Genomic DNA, 22,533 nt, shown 5'->3' with positions numbered 1-22,533 from the left:
ATGTCAAAAACTAAGGTGTGTATTAAGGGTTAACACTAACTGTGAGAACTATGTAGATACCGCATATAGTGTTAAATCCGCACCTATATTTTTTAAAGTGTGGACCAAAATAAGGACAGCTCAAAATCACTTTTATCTCTTTCTGCACATGTAAGATAATCGACGTGAGCAATTATAAAAATTTGTGGTTCTATCAGAACAGCCAATAGAACGCAGCCGGCCAAATGATGGATCGCTAATTTGATTTGACAAATACAATGAGATGCGTTTGCGATAATCAAATGTTACTCCTGAACTCGTACTTACCGGTACGCTTCTCGGCATCTCGATATGTGACCTCACTGAGGATGACGGGTTGACTTCGACCCTTGGCGTTAACCGCATAAACCGCCACGTGGACCCCAGCCTCCACCGAGGCCTCCAATCCGGCGAGAGCGAAGGATGGCTCGTCCGGGTTGGAAACATTGTAGAGGGGCTGGCTATTGGCTAGGTAGTCGACATCGCCGTGATAAACTTCGAGGACGAATTTTTGCGGCAGCCCACCGTCATATCCCGGCACGCATTTCACCTCCACGCTGGTATATGTCTGGTTCGCCAGGGTGCAGTTGCGCACAGGAAACGGTTTCCCTGGAACGAGAGTGGTCGATGACGTAAATTAGCGGGGCGGAAGACGACGGCTCATATATTATGTGACTTGTACAGCTGAAATAGCTTCACCCGTGTAAAACTAAAAATGGAGCTTCGACAAAAGAGAGGCTTTCTCCCTCTTTCTTTTTCGCGGTCGTTGTATACCCACACTAAATCTTTCTCGGAGACACGCACGACCGCCACTTCCGTCTCGTGACACTTTCTGGACACCTTGTACGCGTCTATACATCCGAAAACGGCTCCACAGGTTGGCTCGGGTCGTTCTTTCGGAAATCAAGCCCGGCGCGCGAGTGAAAAATGCTCGCGTGTCCACGAGTGGCAAAGATTTAGTGTACCAGGATCGTAATGGGCGTAGAGATGTGTTCCGCTCTCTTTTTCTTCCCATATCTCCGTCTGAGCAGACTACCACCTCAACATGACACATTTTCCCCGTCGTCGGAATCACGCTGTTCTCTTTCCCCCCCTCGTCGCGAACGAGAGCGCGTCGCGTCGTTTTTTCTTCTTTCGGTCGAAATCATTTCTCGCGCATCGTTCTTACCGGAAATCGTAGCGACGGCGAGAAGGATGGATACCGCTCGTTTCGTTCCGCGTGGCGAACGTCGTACGCGCATTTCCTTCTTCTCTCATCTAATTTCGATATTCAACGCGCTCGTTTCGCTCGGGATTGCATTTATCACAAAGTTCGTCATCATCGTTGTCGTCTTTCCTGCTCTTCTCGTTATAACTCGCGGATTTACAGAACGTATATTGAATCTCGACAATGCTTCGTTTATACTTTACGCGCGCTTGTTCTCTTCTCGCTCGTCTTTGCCCTTTTCTTATGTCTTTGCCACATAGCTCGAACCCCACTCTTAACGAACAAACATTTGAAACCTGTGCTTTCGTGCTCGTAAAAGGGCACCGCCGGGATAGAGGCAAATTCAAATTAGTTTTGCGAGCAAAGAAGGATGACTAAATTCAAATTGAATGACTCGCAAAATGGCGTATTCTTCTTATACTTTTCTATGCGAAAGCTTTGTCGAAAAATCAGAATGCCTCAACTACTAACACATATAATATGACTGTAGCAATCAGAAATATGTGCAGTTTATTTTTATATTCAGCTCCCAATATCGTAATAATTTTTTAAAAAATTCAAAAATTATGAATCTCGCATTATATCCATAAATGTTTAATATTGTATATTTTAGGAGATGCGCAAATACATATTTTATCTATAATATCTTATTCTTTTGTAAAATTCCTTTGGAGCAATAATAAGTATTGTTAATTTATTTTTACCGCGACTTTTGGTAGAATGGAATATCTTTGTTTCATTCATGCGTTCAGAGATCGTAAATTTCAATATGTCCCGGAATTTCAATTGTACATTTGATATGCGTAACGAGAGGAATCTAACGTGATCCTTGATTCTGTCACGAGACCCTGTTCTGGAAATCCCGTCTTTTTACCGTTCTTCCACGCTTCGACGGATATATTTCTTACCGAAATGCTTCGCGGAATGCTAACCGACATCAATAACTTCGGGGGATGAGGCAAGAAGGGTGGGAGGATTGGGGTACAAAAATAATATCATGCCATCGGGTTTACGGGTCGTTGGCATTGGTGGAGCACCGCGAGAGGGTTTCGATATCGAGGCAAAGAAGCGGATGGTGCGCGAGAGGACGATTTTATTTTCGGGGGGGGAGGGGGAAAGAGGAAGAGGAGGAGAGATGAGAGGGGGGACACACCGGTGCCGCTTACACTCGACGTATTCGTCAACGTCAATACGTCCTCGGCCGATCGCCATGTCAACGTCACTGTCGATCACGTACCGGACGGGGGAGGAGAGTGAAAAAAAAAGGAGAACGAGAAAACGCGAAAAAATTCGCTTGGGGATTAATGCCGATTTAACGGTCGATGATTAGTCGCCTCCCATTGTACGGCGATGATTCGCGGGAATCGCGCGCCGCACTCTTTTTCCCCCCCCAAGAGATTCCGTAAAAACAGCGGCGATTTTGCATTTCAATTGTCGTCGCGCCGCGCGCTTTTGACGATTTTTACGCGGACAGCTCGCGCGATTAAAAATGCCACCTAATTTTACAAACTCGGCGGAGAATTTATTATAGAGTCACGGCAGCGCGGATTCCGCTTTTGTTGAACTTCAGTATTATTTTGAGAGTTAAATGTCGAGCACATTTCTTTAAAAAGATTTTTAAAAATCGCACGCCATATTTTAATCATCTATTTATTTGCGTAGTTGTCGCAGTGCTCTACATTGTTTCCTTAAATACGAGAAATTTTTACAATTTCGACCAAGTACGTCAGCTTTATAATCCAATAATTTCTAATGAAATAACCACAATATTCTATCGACAGTTTTAAATATTCATTAAGTCTTTCATTTTACTCACTTCTATTACTTCTTTAAACAAAAAAGTATTTTTAATAAGATAAAACGAAAATAAAACAATTATTTATTTATTGCTAGTTCGTATTTATTGTATATAGATTTTTAACCTGATTTTTATAGCTATTCTTCGACGTCGTTTGGAAACATAATAAAAGAGATACATCGAAACGGAAGGACAAACATATCCTGTACGAATTGTTGGTTAATAAACAATGTGTCAATACACTATCGTCCTATCAATTTGTTCGGAGAAGATTGCAATATTACGCCCCGTAAAGTCCCTCTAGGCTGCAGTTTATCGTGTATACTCACCGGCTGCTACCAGCTGAAAAAGACACGGCCTCGACTGGGTACCGACGAGATTGTCCGCCCAGCACGAAAGGGTACCATAATCCAGCTCGGTGGACGGTGTGTATCTCAGCACGCTGACGCCGCTCGACTTCTCCATAGAGAACCTAGCAGGTGCTACCTCCAGGGTTTCGCCGCTGTTGTTGAATTTCCACCGGAAATTGTGCGCTGGTGGATCGGCCTCGACCTTACAGGCGATGTCGAGCGACTCGCCCCGCGATGCACCGACCACTATAATTCGGTCCTCCTTACACACCGGCGCGACTGGAAGCAGAATTATCGATTTGTATGTCCCAGCGGGAGGAGGAAAGAGACGATCTTCTTCTTCGCTACACGGTCCGGAGCTTACAACACGTCGCAATAGCGACTCTTTGATGACCATTGTATCGTACATACAAAAAATATATATTATGTGCAAGTAATAATTACTTAAATACGTTGATGTAAAAAAGGAATTGCCAAATGTGAGCCGACACCAGTTGTTCATGTTTAGTCCAATGTATATATTGAAAAAATGTAATACAGACGTTTCAACCCTGGTATTGGGTCCTCTTCAGTGTAAAATATGTTTAAAATAAATTCATGATGTCAAATTAAATATAAGTAAAACGCTCGATCGTCAAAACATCGTTAAACTAGTTGTCGCTGTTTGAATCTTTAAATAGTCGTCTGTTATATTTTACTGAATATACAAATACATTACTCTGAATATACATATACATGTTTACACTGAAGAGGACCGAATACCAAATTGGGTTGAAATGTCTGTATTTTTTCAATATATACACACATTGGACTACACACAACTGGTGTTGGCTCACATTTGGCAATTCCTTTTTTACATCAATGTATTTAATTGTTTAATTTATTTGAAGAGCCTTTTCGTATTTCTAATATTATTATTAATAATTATTTGTTTCAAGTACTTCAAAAGTTCACATATCCATCATGAGGTCATTACTGGCATTAATTTGTTCAAAATATATTGAAAATTCTAGTAAATTTAATATTTCAATCAAGATTACTACATTAAAACAAACTCAATTTGCTTATTATGTTAAGTCGTTTTCTTCGATCAATTTTTATAATATTCTTCAAAAAAAAAAAAAAGATAAATTCTTATTTTTAGTACAGAATAATGGACTTATCTAAAACTTGTAATAAGTATTATATTTTAAGATTATTATCAAGAAAACATTCTTTGTTAAAGGTAACCGTTACTTAAAAAGAAGAAAGTAAATTGAGTAATCACTTTTCTTAGCAATAAAATATTTTTCTGTGTATATAAATTTTACCGAGAATTTTACAGTAGGCATTATAAAACTCACGAAATTTCGTAACAATCCGTAAAGAATGGATTTTAAAGAATTACGAGTATAAAATTTCGATTGTAAACGTGAATTAATGTTACAAAATTATTGATTTGTATGTACGAGAAGGGAGAGAATCTTTTTCTCCGCTATGCGTTTTAGAATTTTCAACGCGATGGCGGCGGCGTAGTCCTTTGATGTGATCATCGTACCGGATTTTACCGTCGGCGCTAGAATTTACGAAATTTATAACAATTAGTACTTTCACGAACGTAAAATTCAAAAAGCTACGAGCATGAAATCTTGAATTTTCACATTTACGAATCGGGAGACATAAATGTTTAGTGATTTTAATTTAGTAAAATGTAAAACGTGATTGCATTAACTAAAGTTTCAAAATAATAATCAATAGATTTTATTGGAGAATTATTGATGGTCATCATATTATATTACGAATTTCATTTACCGATGCTAAAATTATGAAATTTATTGCAATTAATCAGACCTTTCGTATTGAAAAATGACAAGGGTTAGGAGTACAGAATCTTGAATTTTCACAATTATGAATCAAGAGATATGTATTTGACGATTTAATTTGATAGAATGCAAAACGAGATTGTTGCGTTGACTGAAATTTTGAAACATAATTAACAGATTTTATTGGAAAATTATTAATGGTCATTGCATCGTTCTACGAGTTTTAATACGATAGGTGCCAGAATTTATGAAATTTATTTGCATTAATGAGAATTTTCGTGAAAGGTGAAAAATGATTAGTAGGGTAGAATTTTGAATCTTCGTAATTTTACGGCTCAAGAAACATGCATTTGATGATTTAATTTGAATAAAAAAAAAGACCGATGTATTAATTAAAATTTTTCGGCAGACGTCTGAGAAAGATGTAAAGTAAATATCAGTGTTGTTTCTCTTTTTCTCCTTTGTCAGAGTAAGATTTCATTTGCGGATTAGTTGTAAATTTCAAAATGACTACCTTATGCTTTCCTTGCCTTCGGGCATGTCCCGTCAAGAAATTACTTGGGCGACGAGCGACGCGTATTAATTGCGCTTCTCGATAAACGTTATTAATGCTACTCTCTTTAGCTCGTTCTCTTTAACTTGCTACCTTGGGGTACGTATAGTTTTTATAAAGTGACCCTTTTTTCTTCGTCGTCGATTGTCTTACACCAACGGGTCTCTACTTTGTTATGCCAACCAGAAATTATCATAGCTGTGAGAAAGGTTTTAGGATAAGGCAGCTTTTCACAAATATAAACTAGAATTCATTAAGCGACAAGAGCGTTAATTGTCGATTATAATCTCCGCGAGCAGAGACTGTTATTCGCGAATGATAATATTCAATTCAGGAACGTTTACAAAATATACGTTGATTAAATTTCAAAGGGAACAAGATTGATGTAGAGAAAAAAGTTTATTGCCATTAATTACTTCGTTTAACTTATTAAGTAGTGCAGCGTAACAAACTACTTTACAATTTCACAGTGTTGGTTTAATTGTCCATCAGCAAGATTTCTAAATTAAAAAACGGCTTAATTTCTTCAAATTCTGTTTTTGGCAATAGATATCCGAGGATCTTATCTTCATCGAGATAAGATATAAGTCAAATTAGTCGAGATAAGGTATAAATTAAATTGACCGTAAGGGATAATAAAATTTTTAATAATGTATGTATGTAGAATAAAAGAAGTTTAAAATGTTAATTTTAAGAGGTTGTAATGTATTACATTTCAACATTTTCAACGAAGTTCTTCCAATAATTTTCTCATTGCACTATTTCATTACAACCGTTGCAAAGGATTTATTAATTATTATTTATTTATATTAATTTATTGATTCAAGACTTAATTCAAGATCGTTGTCGCTGTACTTCACAAAAAAATATCACAAAGTTACGAATTCATTTTACGCATTAATATTTAATGTTAATTGATTATTCTATAACTGCAATTTAGTCTTATAAATCGTTCTAGGAATATTGGCGAATCGGACGGGAAGGGAAAATTTTTCTGTCGATCTGGTAAAGTCGTAGTAGATGAGATAAAGCGACCGACGAGATTCAAGTACCTATCGCGGCGTTATCTGTACACGGAAGGGCGGAAGGTCTCCCGGGTCTGACGGTATGCCAATAATGACCTACATATGGCAATTGCATCTGGGAAAACACAAATGACAGTGATATCGTACAGAGGACGATTTTTCTGACACGCCCCGGCGTTTTGTCACGCGTCGGGAACAAAGGCCGTCCTTCTCTAACCGATGGTGAAGTCTCGTTTTATCAACGCAAGTTATGCAAAAAGGTCTACTCTCCCTTTCCTACCATCTTCCCGACTCGACGATATATATTTGTCCCGATTTATCTACGTTTATCTACGCCTCTCTTTGTCTCCATTCGTCTCGCGCCCTCTGTGCGAAGAGCAGAGAAGGGGACGAACACGAGCGAATACGTATCTCATCGTGTAATCGAACGAGACATTTCCGGCTGAACGGTGGAAATTGATATTACGCGAATAATCAGAACAAAGATCAAAATACTGATACATAATACGTTCAACAAACGCTGAAAGAATATATAAAACGAGAATCTACTCCAGGCTGAAAAGCTTGTGATCTCGATTGGCTGAAAGTACTCATTATTAAACCCGAATTGCTTTTAATATGTCACTTTTATTACATACTTTCCAGCTTTATTACGTTCATAATTACTGCACATTTCCTATCGTAATTCGATTCACAAAAGACAAGCGATTGTTATTAATTTTCGATGATGGCCGTAATGCAACATTCCATGAGAGTTAAAGCTTTTTACGGTTTAATATTGAATTTAAACGGAAGAGAATGCGCTGCGTTACAGGCTTATTGTTCTTCGCTCGTAACATTACATTGTTCCATTTGTAGTATTTTCAATTGCCTCATATTTGAACTTTGATCACGGTTTTTGTCTGAACAAGCAGCACGAAACAAATGCGCCGTCAGAGAAATTTTACGATAGAAAGGTAAACGTGCGAAGCATGTATGAGAAGTGCGCGTGTGTAATTGTAAACGTACTGTACCCATTTATGATGTTACATGGACTTGTGGATGACATATCCGTACAAAAATAATTCGAAATTATAGTCCACGCACGTATAGTTTACTATTTTTAAATAAATAGCAATATGATATATTGCAATGCATAATCATAAATAAAAGTCACAATTAAGGTATGATGACACTACAGATTATTTTATGTTATAAATTATTTTACACGCATCATTCTAAAAATGGAGAATGTCATTTATATTTTGTATTTTATTATAGTATAAATCGTTTTTTCTGTAATTAAATACACAACTTTCTTGATACTATATAAAATAAAAATCAGACAAACGATAAATGTAGTCTTGTTAACTGTACGACAAATTGAATAATTTATAATCAACAATAAATCGCGTTGAATGATGATATTGATTATAGCATGCGGTTTCAATTAGTTCTCATAAAATTTAATTAACATTTATACATCGAAATATGGCAAAGTTATTTTGTTGTTAGCCATTAATTAATATATTTCCATTTTAAACCTTCATGTATGTGTAATATCCGATTACCGTGCAAAATCGGCAAAATCTCGGCACGGTTTTTGTCTGGAATATTTATAAGGTTCGTATATTAATGAATAATCTATTATTACGTGACATTAATCTACAAAAAAATCTATGCATATATAGAGCAAGTAGTTTTACGGAAAATGCGAGAGACAACTTTGTTACAAATAAGTTCGAAACTATTATTTTTTAAGTAAGTAAATATTTATTTATTAATAAATAAATATTTATTTAGTAAAAAGAATATGAATTAAGATTTCATAAATTTTTGTCGGTGTAGAAAATCAGATAATAAATTATTAAGTTTTTCTTCTCTCTTTCTCCTGAAAATTTTCGATTATGTCATGTGTATGTCTTTTCTCTACAACGATTAATTAAAACGTGATATCAAATTGTAAAGTGAACAAGAATTTTATCCTATCTTCTTTAAGTACACGCGTGTCTCGGCTACCTCTTAAATTCTATTATTATTATACGATAATGTCGATGACGTAAACGAAATATTATGCCCTCTTTCTTAACAACGGCGTAATATATCCAAGGAAATAAACCACGAAACCATCCCGATTTCCATTCGTGGATGCTCGTGAGATGCTGGCTTATCCGGGACTATTTCCCGTATCTTCACGAGGTCGTCACGATTCACGGTTAAATATTGAAGACTCCTGTCTGTCTGCGGACTTGGAACTCGTATGTGATCTCGCAAACTATGCTGGGGTTTCATACTAAATGTCTCTGCGTGTCAATTGCTCCTGGATAGTTTTGCGAATTAGATTTAAGTATCGCACGCGAATCAAGGTAAAATCCTATCGCATCGTATTGTTACGACAATCAAATTAAGAAAATTCAAGAGACTCTAATTCTCTATTTTGACATCTCTTACATCTCGCGCGAATCAACGTAAAATCTTATCGCGTCATATTTTTACGACAATCAAATTAAGAAAATTCAAGGAACTCTAATTCTCTACTTTGACATTTCTTGCGTTCGAAATGATAAGATCTTAATTTAATTTTGTAAACGGAGTATATTCTCGAATATTTCAGAGAATTCTTAAGATGAGGCGACATTTTACCAAAAAATGTCTAGGTACGGAATTTCGGATTTTCTCCCAAATATCTCGCAAATTGTGCGTCCTACAAGAGTGCACGAGGTTCTTTCATGCCTCTCCCGTTTGAGATCTCTTACCTGGGAAGGACGCTTTGATAATTTGTGCTCTAGAGAGTTTTCAAGAGCGAGAACCGCGTACGTGTTCTGCCGTATATTTCGTAAGCTACGGTACGAATCACTTCTTTCGCGGAATTTAAAGGCGGCTTCCCTGTCGACATATTCGGCCGTATTCTGAGAATTGGATTTAAAAAATGTTGCCAATGCTAAGCACTCTTAAAATATTCACGACAAATGTGAATTCTCGGGGGTATACACGATAAATTTATGTATAAAGCTTAGAATATAAATTGTCTATTATCAGTAAAGGAATCTTGTGATGTCTGATCTACGGTTAAATGATATTTGCTGCAAGAGTGGAACTCGTAGGAGATCCTACAAGTGGTGCCGGGACTTCACTACTAAATACTATATATCTCTGCGTGTTAATTGCTCCTGGATAATTTTATGAATTCTCAGAATTTAAACGCAAGATGCATTAACGCGTGATAATTTAGGATAGTTAATAGTATTTTTTTTTTCAAAGGCTGCTTTGCGAATACTTTTTAAGTTCACAAATCAAACTTACATTTAACTCGAAAGTGCAGTGGTTCGCTGCGCGTCTCGTTTAGAGCATTCGTTGCTGCGCAGACATAGTGGCCAGCACTGCTTCTTGTCACACTTTGCAAGACGAGACTCTGATTCGACCAGATAATCCTCGCCGACGTGTTATGGGCCAGGATTTGATTCTGCAAAAAAAGAGATTTCAATTAAAATCAATTTATTGCATAAAACGAGACTTCGATGATACCGACGCGAATAGTAGGTATATGTATTTATCAAACAGCTGATAGAGAGAAAGAGAAGAACGAGAAACGAGCAATCCTCTGTCCTGCGAGACTTGTTCTGCCGCGAGATCGAGTTCGCGATTTCATTTCTCGTTATTTTCTAATTTCGCGATAAATTAGAGATAAGCGCAACAGTGAGCGCGTCTCACTACGATGTCTTCCTGCCTATTACGACCTGTTCGTTATCGTATCATTTTTTTTTCATCCCCGGAGGAATACCACTGTCGACCGACCGAGCGCTTTTATGACCGCGAAAGACAAAGGGGAAGTATCTTGCAAGATTACGAGGAAGCGTGCATCTGCAGTATACATTATTGCACGCGCAATATAATATTGTTGCAACTCGAACGAGTTAACGAGTCGTGTTTGCATAATGCGGATCATTAGAAGTTCTGACAAAACAGACTATTACTGTTTGTACATTTATCATAGTTATAGTAATATATCTGAATGTATATGTTACTATAACTATTACGTTTTAATTTATTATGTACTTGGCTGGTCTTTTGACCTACTTGAAATTACAGCAGTGGCTATTTTTGTTGAGTATTAATATTAAAGGCATAAACAAATTATAGTGGAAATTAAAAGAATAAATGAAATAAGAGAATTTTATTTTTGACAGATCTTAATATTCAATAATATTCATATATAAATTCACAGATGCATTTTTCAGTTCTATAAACCTCGACTGTGGAAATAATATTCTTTTTCTTACTTGATAAATAATCAAATTTCTTATCTTTAATTCATTAAAAAATTTTAATTCAATTTATATTTCATTTCGAGTTAGTTATTAAAAATCGAGAAATTTCAAGATACATCTCGATCTACATATTTCTCTAATATTTTTAAAGAAAATTATTTCTTAATTTATAAAAAAAAAATTCTGTCCTCAAATTGTCGTCCAATGCTGTTCGCAATGACGTCGTGTTAACGATATAACAGGGCAACATGTTCTACGTTATCTGGCAGGAGATGCGCGCGACAAATACGATTTTACGTTTTACCAGTCGCAAGAGGAGCGTACGGTTACACGTCGCTGTAACAAATTTGCCACTTTAATTAGCTCCAAAAGGGTGAGCCCCATTATGTCTTACTTTGTCCCTGTTTTCGCAACAAAATGAGAAGCGGGACGAATGTAGTGCTAATATCGTACTCTGCTGAAACTTGCAGCGGGAACGAACTCGGAGCGGAGTGGAACAGCCGCACGTCAGAGCCAACAAGTAGCTGGAGTCGGTGCATACGCCGGCATCGGTGCCGTTGCCAAATGCAGGCCGAACCGCTTAATCAGGCGAGAGGCGGCCTTCGAAAGTTCCGCGACCGCCATCTACTACCTAATTTACAGGCTAGTTGCTGGCAGAACGTTGTAGTTCGTAACGTAATTACGAAGTCCATTATTAAAAACTAATATCGAACTTATTACTGGGAGCCATTTTATTGAAATTCAATGGTGAATGCATCATTCTGTCACCCTCTCACGATTCCGTAAAAACTTTCTTCCCTTGTATTATATTAAACGATATCTTTTTATTTTATCTCGTTGTTAGCCGATCTCTTCATCTCTCTGCTGAACATGGCAAAAGTTCGACACGTGGAACGCGGGGTGGGAAACGCAAACGTGAGATTATGAAAGAAATATCTTCGAGTCTGCGTATGCCATAGTGCACTGTCCGTGAAAGTGATCCTACCTATTTAATCAGTCGAGAAACGCGAGACAGTCAGACGTCTTTGTCTCGCCAACAAACATTTTCTCGGTCGATAAAAGTCCCTTAAGTTTTTCACCCCACTACCTCCCTCCCGTCATCCTCTCACCACTATTCCGTTCTTATACCTCTTACCTCACTATACCGTTTCCTCCATTACACCGGCGGACTCTCTTCTCTCCCGTTCCGCCAGAATCCGCTCGCCGAAGATAATTCGAAATCGATTTGAAACGAGGCCATTTGAATCTTGGAGAAGTTGGCGGGGTTGGGGTATAGACTGGGGAATGCACGAGGGATGAAGCGAAGGGGAAGGTTCCGAGATTCCTTCTTCCACCACTTCTGTCTTCCCCTCCGGGACGCGTTTCTTTCTTCTAGACGCCGCTCGATGGGGCAGATTTATTCAATTGTTTTATAATCTCGGCAGCTCGACACGGCGCCTCGCGATGTCCCCTGTTGAAATCTCCTCCTCCTTTTTCTCCCTCATTCATCGTATTTTTCGCTCGCGTAATTTCATGACAATAGTACGAAGATATTTAATTACTTTGTGAACGATTAACTGATGTACCGATGAACTTATTTTATTGCGTGATCGGGATATACGAGCAATAAAATACATAATTACAATTAGGAACATTTAACATCTTCCTAATATGATGCCTGATTGTGCATTAAAATTATTAAGAATTGCTTGTTAATTTAATTTAATTCGTCATAATATTCCTGTAGTTTAATTGCGTTTATAAGTCCGGAAAACCAATTCGGCGCGCAGTTTGAAGGACTACAAATATGATATATATGCAAGTACATATATAGTATATATATAATTTACATTGAATTATTTAAGCATTAAAGATTTAACTTCGACCGATATAAGCTGTTTAATTTCTATTATTGATTGTGTTTATCACATGGTACGGTCTAAAATAAGATTCTTATTGTTTACAATTAGGAAGTTTATTTTCAAAATTTTTGAATTAAATTAATATTGATGAATTGAGTCAGAAATGAATTCCATTCTGTTATTTTTGTTAAAAAAAATATGGATATGAAATGATTAAAAAAACGAGCCAAAACAAAAACAAAATTTTAAATATTTTAGCCTCGCAACTCATGAAATCCCATAAAACGCTAAATAAAATATCATAGATAGTATATTAGGTATTTTAGAACACTTAGTCACTCATTTCACGATCACATGAATTGGACGCGTGGGTTAATATACATGGAGTTTTTTTTTTTTTTCAATTAAATTCACACACTCTTGATATATGAAATATATTTTTTTCAATAAAACGTAATAAAAAGCAATAAAAATGGGGGAAAAAGCAAGAAAAATGGGCGCGATGTTTGCGGCCATTAGCAACGTAACTCAATTAAACTGCATTGTAATCTATGTAATCAGCCATCCATGTGGTCGAGTCTAGGCTAGAAGGTTTAGCACGCTTAGCATAGGTTAAGCCCTGGTTAAATCCCGAGGTTTATCTTCGATTTACTTGCGGCAAGAGACGAAGCTCAGAAAGGACTCGTTAAACGTTATATCTTGTTAAGCTCGGCGGAGGAATTTTTAAGGAAACGCCTTTACGTCTTCCCTTTGTGTTTTTGCGTTGAAATTCTATATTCAATCTTACAAAATAATCCTGATCACATTACGATGAAATTCCTTGCGTTTTTACCTTTTTGTTCAAAAGAAATTCCTTTAAAATTAGATTACATATATAAAATGCTTATATTTTTTAATTGCAATTCAACAACACGTTTTGAAAAAAAATTATATATTACTTACTCAGACAACACGTATTGTCTAGAAGATTTCTTTATGATTGTGTCATTTAGATATTTCTTAAACATGTCTATCCCAAAAATGTCTTTATAATAAATGTCTTTAGACATGTATATTATCTGGGTTATTCTTGTTTAACAGTTCTCGTAATTAAACATGATCTAAACATTGCAGAAATCTAAAACAAAGAAGATTTAAATAAAAATTTTATACACATCGATTATTTACATGGAAAGAACAATTTTACTAAAATATCTAAAATTTTTTTAGCTAGATACAAAACTGAAAATAATTTTATTGGACTATCAAAATAATTATAGCAAGACTCACATATAGGATAAGCAATATTGTAAAAAGGTTTTGACATTCCAGCAACCAATTTGAGTGTCCTACATAATTATTTTGATAGTTTAATAAAATTATTTTCGAATCTGTATCTGACTAAGATACTTCAGTTCTTTCCACGTGGACTTCATGTGCGCCTTTATGCATATTATAGTTTCTCTCGATTTTTTGTTCATCGAGCTTTTCTTTTATTTCCTTGAAAGTAAAACTGGTCAAAGATCATGTTTTATTTCACGTCGTCTGTGTCAGACAAAAACTGTCGAAGCTTATCAAAACCACCGTTAAAGAGATACTCCGCGATGGAGATTCGCTACACGGAGATCGATATCACGGCAGCTTACACGTATGGTCCCGTTGCGTACTCCAGCCTCGGCAGAGATAGCAAAGTTTAAAGTTCCCTTTCGCGACTCGAATCCCTCAGCCTCCACCTTTCCATTCCCACGAGTCGGGATTCCCGTTCTTTCGTCGTTCCCATCCGCGTATCTCCTCGTCGTCTCGACGAGGCGGAATGGAGAGTACGATATCGTCCTGTGTAGTCAGCCCCTGACTTTCGTTTATCTTTTCTTGCGACCTAGCCATTCTACGAAGAGCCACCATCCGTCCTTTGCGCCTCATCCTACTTATCCAATCTACTCCTCCACCTGGTGTACTTGTATTTGTCCGCGTAAGTAGATTCGCGCCAGTAATTTCGTTCTAATTCAAGCTCGCGATTATTCGCGCGTATTTGTGTTCAATAGTACAGTACAGTACGGTATAGTAAAGTACAATAGAAGCATCAAAATTATAAAAAATGTATAAACCGAAGATACGATTATCCAAAAATTGCGGGGCTATAGATTGAATATTTCAAAGCGAAATCTGAAAGCGAAGTTCGTAAAATAAGACGAAAACTCCAAGTACGAAAACCAAATTCCTAAAATAAAACGAAAAGTGATGAAATTCACTGATTATTTCTGATAGATCAGCGAACGAAGATTGAAGTGCGGTAAATTCTACAGATCCTTTTATTATAACATAGTAAATGCATGAATAATATAGCAACCAGATTTTCCAAGCAAAAATCGTATATTTTGTACAATCACACGATACATTTTAGCTCAGCGTTATTAATTTAATTTTATTACGGCACTACGGCGAACGCAACAAGGCCCTTTGATCAGTCCCAAAACTAGAAGCAGAGAGAGCACTATGTGCTTCCGATAATTAGATTTCACAGGGTTTGTTCCGTAAATGAGGATCAACTAACTTCCCTATTGTGTCCATTCTCCGAGCGCAGACAGCTGACACCCTTCCACCTATCGACAAGCCTAATTGCATCGGCCTAAGGGAATTGCTGTCGCTAATGGCTAATGTTATCTATCTCTATGTCTTGGATACCTTCCTTTCGACGATCCCTTGAAAGATATTATAGTAACATTAATGGGTTAAATGAGGTCAGTTAATAATTGCGCATCATTAAAAATTATTTTAATTCTCTAACGATCGTTTCGTTGAAACGATGATCACCCGATATCCCGAGACCGTCCCTCGTGCTTCCTTTTCGATTCTTAGAACGCTTTCATCCCAATCGATAGTAAGACATTCTATCCGCAATATTCGATTTCTAGGGATGCGCTCGAGATGTCCTTCGTTGGTCCTCGAAATCTTGGGACCATCGTACCTCTGGACGTCCCGTCCAATTTCGTTTTGGCATCACCTTTTGGATCCCAAGGATCTATCGAATTTTCTCGCGCCCTTCAAACGAGGATCGCCTCTCGTATAGGAATGTCCACCCGATTCTGGACACAGAAACCATCTCCTATCACAGAAGGATCCTGTGCGGTCGCGTGATCCTCTCAGTATTCCATTCTCTCTCTTTCTTTCTCTCTCGTATGGTCGGACGCAAAAGGAGCAAGCTTGAGGAAAAAGAAAGGACTTTTGCAGATGGAAGGGGGGGATCGTTCATTCCGGTCAGACGGCACACTGATTCTTTGAAAAATTGCCAACAAGCCGCGGCCATACTTCCTTCCACTCTCCGTTCCTTCCTTCCTTCCTTCCTTCCTGCTCCTTTTGCTTTTTGGTAGACCGCTATGCCTCAAAGGAATCTTTTTATTCCGTTTATTCTTGCAAGGCGGTCGCAGGTCGCTGTCTTAGACTTATCCGCTCACAGGACATGGCCGTTCCTTCGATCATCTTTCAATTCAACTAAGACAATAATATGTTGCGACGTACAATCACGAGTGCAATATGTATCGCGTGTATGCATAAGAGTGTATCAATTCACAGCCGGGCGATACTAGTTTGCCGAAGTTATTTGTATTTTGGTTTTAGCAGTAAAGCAATCCCAATTGCACGGGGGGTCATATAGAGATGTGCTGTTATCGAATATTCGCAGTGCGTTGCAGTGTTGTCGATTTTATTACGGTAGAAACGAGTGGCGCAGAGTCGATCAATTACGGTGTTGCGCGGATTCTACTATTTCTGACTAGGTTTTGCAAAATATTTTTCGCACAGGACGGTTATGATCTTTTATCCAAACGCAATTCTTTCCAACTCCCTATCAAAATGCAAAATTTAAAACTGAGAATTATTACTGCAAATAAAAAAATGTTTCCACCAAAATACATATACAGTTATTTCCTTCACAAATTACAGATTGACACACATTTGCATTAAGAAATATTAAAATTAAGAAGGAAAATAAAATATAATCAAATAAAATTTTTTTACCTAAATAACACAATTCTTTGTGCTAAATTTTGAATGAGTGCATGCATTTAATTGTAACGAAAACAATACATATTTATATATTTGTGTATGTGTGTGTGTGTGTGTACAGAAGTTGCTTAAAAATCAAAGAAGATATACTTATATAAACTGTCAAAACTTCAAGGCTCCACTTAATTATACTCCTTGGAATTTATGTCTCCTGTTTTTTTAATATTACAAAATAACTATAAAGTTATAAATCAAATTGAAGTAATGCAGTCTCTTTTTTCACAAAGAAAATAAACATTGTAAAATATAACTTTTATAGAAGTTATAAAATGTTATAACTTTTTTAGAAGCATTAAAAGCAGTTTAATAATTCAGAATGTAACAACTACGTCAATGTTTTTTTATATCCTAGAAACGTATGTTGAAAACATATCCAAATACATTTTATTTGGGTTTGAAAGTAAATGTTTTTGACGTTCTCAAGAAAAGTTTAGCGATTGGAATAGATGGTTGTATTGAGCCATTAAAATCAGCCGGGATCAATAGCGTCCAAGATTTTGGTCGATGTTTCACGGAATGTCGGAGATACGCAGAGATGGGCAAAATCTATTTAAAGTAGGAAATGCAAAATAGTTGTAATTTTTCCATTTGAAGATATAAAATACAAAATGCTTTTTAGATACCCATTTGAAATAGAAAATAGAAATTAAATGGGCATTTTTAAAATGATCTTTTAAAATAAAAATGGTTTCAAAATAAAATTATTTTTTAAATATTTATGTTCTTATGTTATTTATTTTTGAATGTTTATTTCGTATTTAAATTTTTGTTTCTTATTTTTAATATCTTTTATGAGATCTTATAATTAACCTGCCAAACGAAAAAAGACATTCTACCTGGAGCTGGCTGAGCTTGGGAAGCACGTATTATATTTGAGAAAAATTTTTTTGACTGTTGGATAAGATGATAACATTGAAAGTGTTGTGTCTTTTCTATGATGCCAGATGACAGTCATTTTTTAAAAAGGTTAGAGATATATAGATGATCATAGTATCTCTAAAAAAAGGTATAAAGCTGACACCACACAAGACACCATGCAGACATGATTAATACAGACATAGGCTCATTCTTATGACTCTATCTAACAGTTACCTCACAATGGGAGATATCCAATGAGCGCATAGATTATTTAGAAAAGCTGTATACTTGTTGGTTATCGCGCATCGTGCGACATTAATCGCGCTAGTCTGTTAGAATTATTAGTACGAACCTATAAATATATTTCAAATAAAAAATAAGTAATAAAAACCATTTAAATGTAAAATAGTTTCTAAAAAAATGTATTTTAAATACAAAATACAAAATGGACATTTTGCATTTTGTATTTCCATTTTAAATGCATCTATCTCAAATAATGCCCATCTCTGGCAGATATGGCATGGAAGTAGTTTTGAACAGCTGTTCGAAAGTTGCCAACTATCGGAGGCACTTTTTAGGAGTGCCAGGCGAAGACTGTAGGTGACTACGCGATCGGCTATCGCTCCAGATTCCCCGCCGTCTCGTCTTATCACCTAACGAAAAATTGCGAGATCGAAATCATACGAAACGAATCCACACTCCCACCCCAGAGTCTCAAGGAGTTGCCCTTAGCGGGACCCCCCGACATGCCTCGATCGCGATGGAAGTGAAATTGATTGATGTACGGCCTGCCGAATTCTCGACATCTACTTTCTCGCAAATCTACGTTTACAGGTACACACACATTCATATATTTGCGCTCACGCTTTTCGACTCCTTCGCGCTCTCACACCTTGTGCCGCATTAAGATCCAAACTTGTCGGGCCGAATCTCGCGTGTGAGGGAAATGCACTGCGGTAGATTCGCAGCGCGGAAGCCGTTATCCTTGATGCTCGTGCAATCCAATCGATGTATGTACAAAAGCCACGACGCCGATATACGAGCGCATCAAAGCGGCGAGACGACGTGGAATTTCAAGTTTGATCGATATCGTCTCGTGCTAGCAAAATCCATTCGCTGGAAATCAGGATGTAAAAACATTTTTTTTCTTTTCAATGTTATTTTAATGAACATCAAATACGTTAACGTTCCAACACGACTGACTGAAAGTTTCTCAAAGAAGACAGCGTGATGTATTCGCTGTTAATTCTTGTACTTTCTGTAAAGAATAGATTTAAACTGTCTCTTAATAGGAAGCGAAGGTGCAGAGCTAGATACGAGAGAGAGACTCAACGGAGTTCGAGATAAATTCTTGATCTTTCTGCGTGTCCACGAGGACAACGGTATTAATGGGACTTTTCCGGCAGTACGCTCGGTCAATCCACTTTGCGAGAAAAGATGAAGAGTTGAGAGAATCCTTTCAGGCTCTCTTCTCGTCTAAACCGGCCGGCCGATTGGCTCGTCGATGCTGCAGGTAGGTACAGAACTTCTCTATTGTCCCCGTGAATGATAGAACCGACTTAATCACTGCACTCCATTATGTCGGCTACCCCACATTTCTTTCTTCGCCTTCTCGATTTCTTCCTCCTTTTCGCCTTATTCTTTCTCTGGTCCCTGTTATTTCCGTTTCTCTTTCACTTTCCAGTTCCATTCAATCTCTCCTGCTCGTGTGTCGTTTCCACCTTCCTGCCCCTCTCGCAAGTTCGTCCTACGACCGTTCATGATTCTTTCTCCCTCTTTACGATTGCCACTCAAAAGGTTACTGCTGCCCGAAACGCTTTTCTAAGACCCTGGTAGTGCCGGATCCCAGTCCGATTGCTAGCTCGGGATTGATTGGCAGATAGAACGTGCCAACGGCCCTTATAATTCCTAGGCAAACCTTTCCGGATGAGTGAAAGGGATCGCCGAATGAATGAAACATTTCGTTTGTGAGCGTGAACGTAAAAACCAACCCCAGCGAAATTTAAAGGCGATCGCGTTCAAGATTCGAAAAATAAATCACATGAAAATAAATCAATGTAAAAATCAATCATTTCCGTTGTTATAACACTTGATGTGTATATATTTTAATATATGCTCATATTAATTATAAAAAAAATTGTCAATTCCGAATTTTTGAAGAAAACAAATCGATGTCAGTTTTAAATCCTATTTAAAAAATAATCATTTGGAGAGAAGAACGAGCGCATTATGTCAAGAAATCTTCGGCGCTCATCTCTTATACTTAAACGTACTATTCTTCTAGAAGAAAGGTGCTCAACGTATCCGTTATTTCCGGAAGTTCGATAATCACCAAGAAGTCCAAGTATATACATGTATGTATGTGTGTGTGATCGCGGATAGTTTTAAGAACTGGCTTTACGATAATGGCGCGAATCAAGTGCGGTTAGATAATCTAGCCATCGTTTGATACGTACAAAGACTAGGAGGAGCTTAGCTGGAGGGTGAGAAGTGAATCGCGCGACTAGAAGACGATTCGCAAGCAAGAAGAAGTCGTGGGCGAAAAATGCAGTAGGGGTAAAAGAGAGGAGACGCAGAGGTGGGGATGACATAGTCGGTGCGATAGTCGGGCGCTCTCCCTCCGGAATGAAGTCGGATCATATTTTTAAGATGCAATTTCGAGGGAAATCTCTTACGCGGTAGCAGCTGTTCGCCGCCCACCGTTAGCCCGTTTCCTGCAGCTCTCCGCGACGTATATCCGGCAAAAGGTCGCCGTACGACGAAACGAAAAGAGGGCGAGAGTAAAGAGAAGAAAAGGGACGGTGGGGCAGCGGTGGATGAGCCGGGTTAAAGTGAACGACGGAACACGGGAGGGATATGAGGGCCCGGGCTGATCCCGGAAAAGACCGGGGGAAAGCTAATGCACCGCACCGCGCGCTCCTGCGGGATTCCTGGCTAGCGTAGCCGATGGTAATATAATTATAGCGTATACATGTGCACCGCAATCTTCCACCAGGTGTTATGGCCGTTGGATTAATGCATTAAGATCCGCGGGGGTTGAAAGGGGGGAGGTGCGCTGCTTTGAAAGCTCGAGAATGCAGCGGATCTTCCATTTAAGGTTATAAACAAAATTATAAACTTATGAGTTTTAAAAAACGTTCATTAAACATTCTGTCGAATGCTTTAGGATGAGCAAGAAAGGAAGATTGTGAGAAATTGCGATAGTTCAAAGTACAGCGTATATTTCTGGAAATACTGGCTGTGTATATAAGTTCAATTATTAGTCATGAAATTTAGGAAATTATTTCGATTTTAATTGAAAGATGCCTGTCAAGCTGTCTTTTTACACACGACGGAGATGTGTGAGTTATTCAGTGAGTCCGATAAAAATAATACGTTATTAATTAGAATCGTGTCCGTCTTGAATTAACTGAACTACACCAGCGAATTGAATTTGATCGAACTTCTAATTTTGTCGTCTAATATGTAACAAAATAATAAATCTGATAAAGTTTGTGCTCAAACGAAGAAAGGTTATTCTTATCGAGAGACAGTTAGAAGAAGCTATCGAAAGCTCCAATGGAAATTGACGCGCAGCTATTTATAATCGCGCGACTTCATAATTTAAACGAGTTAAACTACGTCCGCAGAATTGAACTTTATTAACCTTTCTGCAATCTAAGTCTTTTTTTGCACAAGCAAAAGTTCATTCAAATTTCTTCGAAATAAAGGAAGGCGGAGCATGATTCCTTCTCTCTCTCTCTCTCTCTCTAAAATATCTTGTAATATTTAACCCCAAAAAACGTTTTTAGAGAAAGAAAAAGGTCGAAAAAAAATTAAAAAGAAAAAGTTGAAAAGTAAATTGAATTTTTCCACATTTTTTGAAAGCCTGGAACAGTAAAAAAAAACTTGAGTGGATAAAAGACCCAGTTTGCAGACGGAGGGAGTAAAAATATATGGTTACGGACGGAAAGTTAAGACGTAACCGTGAAACCGAGTTACACGCGTATTTTGCGAACGTCTCAATGTTCTCACGTATCGTTAGGAGACTTGCGGGGACGGCGAAAAATTAATGCACGACTATTCGTGATCGCGTGTCACGTGTACCGCGTGATTCTGAGGCCGCAGCCGGTGATCGGGGCGATTAGAATTCAGGAAGTGTGCTTCCGTGGCAGTCACCGATATACACAGGCCGAAGTTTGTCGCTGATAGTGCCGAGTACGCCTTGGGAGCGTTCCTTTAACTTCCGTCTCCGCTGCAATTGCTGCGCCGGTAGGTGTATACACAATGCGCAACGGAGGCGACGGCGGCGGCGGCTGCGTTTCGAAATTCAGGTAGCGCTGCCTAGAATAAGCAGGCAGACGGTCTCCCGAGGCAACTATCTCTCGTATGAGCTGGGACCAACTAACGTTGGTTACGCTTTGATACTCGTTTTACGCTCATTGCGCGCCTTTTATTCTCCGAAATACGATAATGTCACGAATACGGGATAACGGCATTTAATCTGGCTCGATATAGCTTCGATAACGCAACGTTAAAAGTGACATCATTTAAAATTGTATAACTCCGATCGTAAAAAGGTTTAAAACAGCTAGAAGAATTAGAAGTTATCTCGCATCTACCGGATGCTTAAAATAAATTATTGATAATGCAGTGAGAATATAAAATTAAAATGCTGACTGTCGTTGTATATACATAAAATTATTTATATTGCTTTTATTTGCCGCAAGTTTGAGGATAAAATTCCCGATAGAAAGTTTTGTTATGAAAATAGGCCTGTATCGACATGACATCGTGTCGAAGGCTTCTCTTCA

At 37.8% G+C, this 22,533-nt stretch overlaps 1 protein-coding gene across 1 annotated transcript in view; it reads right to left on the bottom strand.

Moving 5' to 3' along the window:
* Positions 1-22,533, bottom strand: part of LOC108729337 (nephrin) — a 67,856-nt gene that overhangs the window by 14,561 nt on the left and 30,762 nt on the right. The window contains exons 8-10 of the mRNA XM_018458395.1: positions 10,036-10,195; positions 3,353-3,652; positions 307-627 (exon numbers count right to left, since the gene is read on the bottom strand). Coding sequence (XP_018313897.1) covers positions 307-627; positions 3,353-3,652; positions 10,036-10,195 — 781 coding nt within the window. The remainder of the gene's footprint in view (positions 1-306; positions 628-3,352; positions 3,653-10,035; positions 10,196-22,533) is intronic.

Source organism: Mycetomoellerius zeteki, unplaced genomic scaffold (genome assembly GCF_001594055.1).
Source record: "Mycetomoellerius zeteki isolate Tzet28-1 unplaced genomic scaffold, Tzet1.0 scaffold73, whole genome shotgun sequence".
In the NCBI taxonomy this organism is placed as follows: Eukaryota; Metazoa; Arthropoda; class Insecta; order Hymenoptera; family Formicidae; genus Mycetomoellerius; species Mycetomoellerius zeteki.
This window is presented reverse-complemented; position numbering and strand designations above follow the sequence as displayed.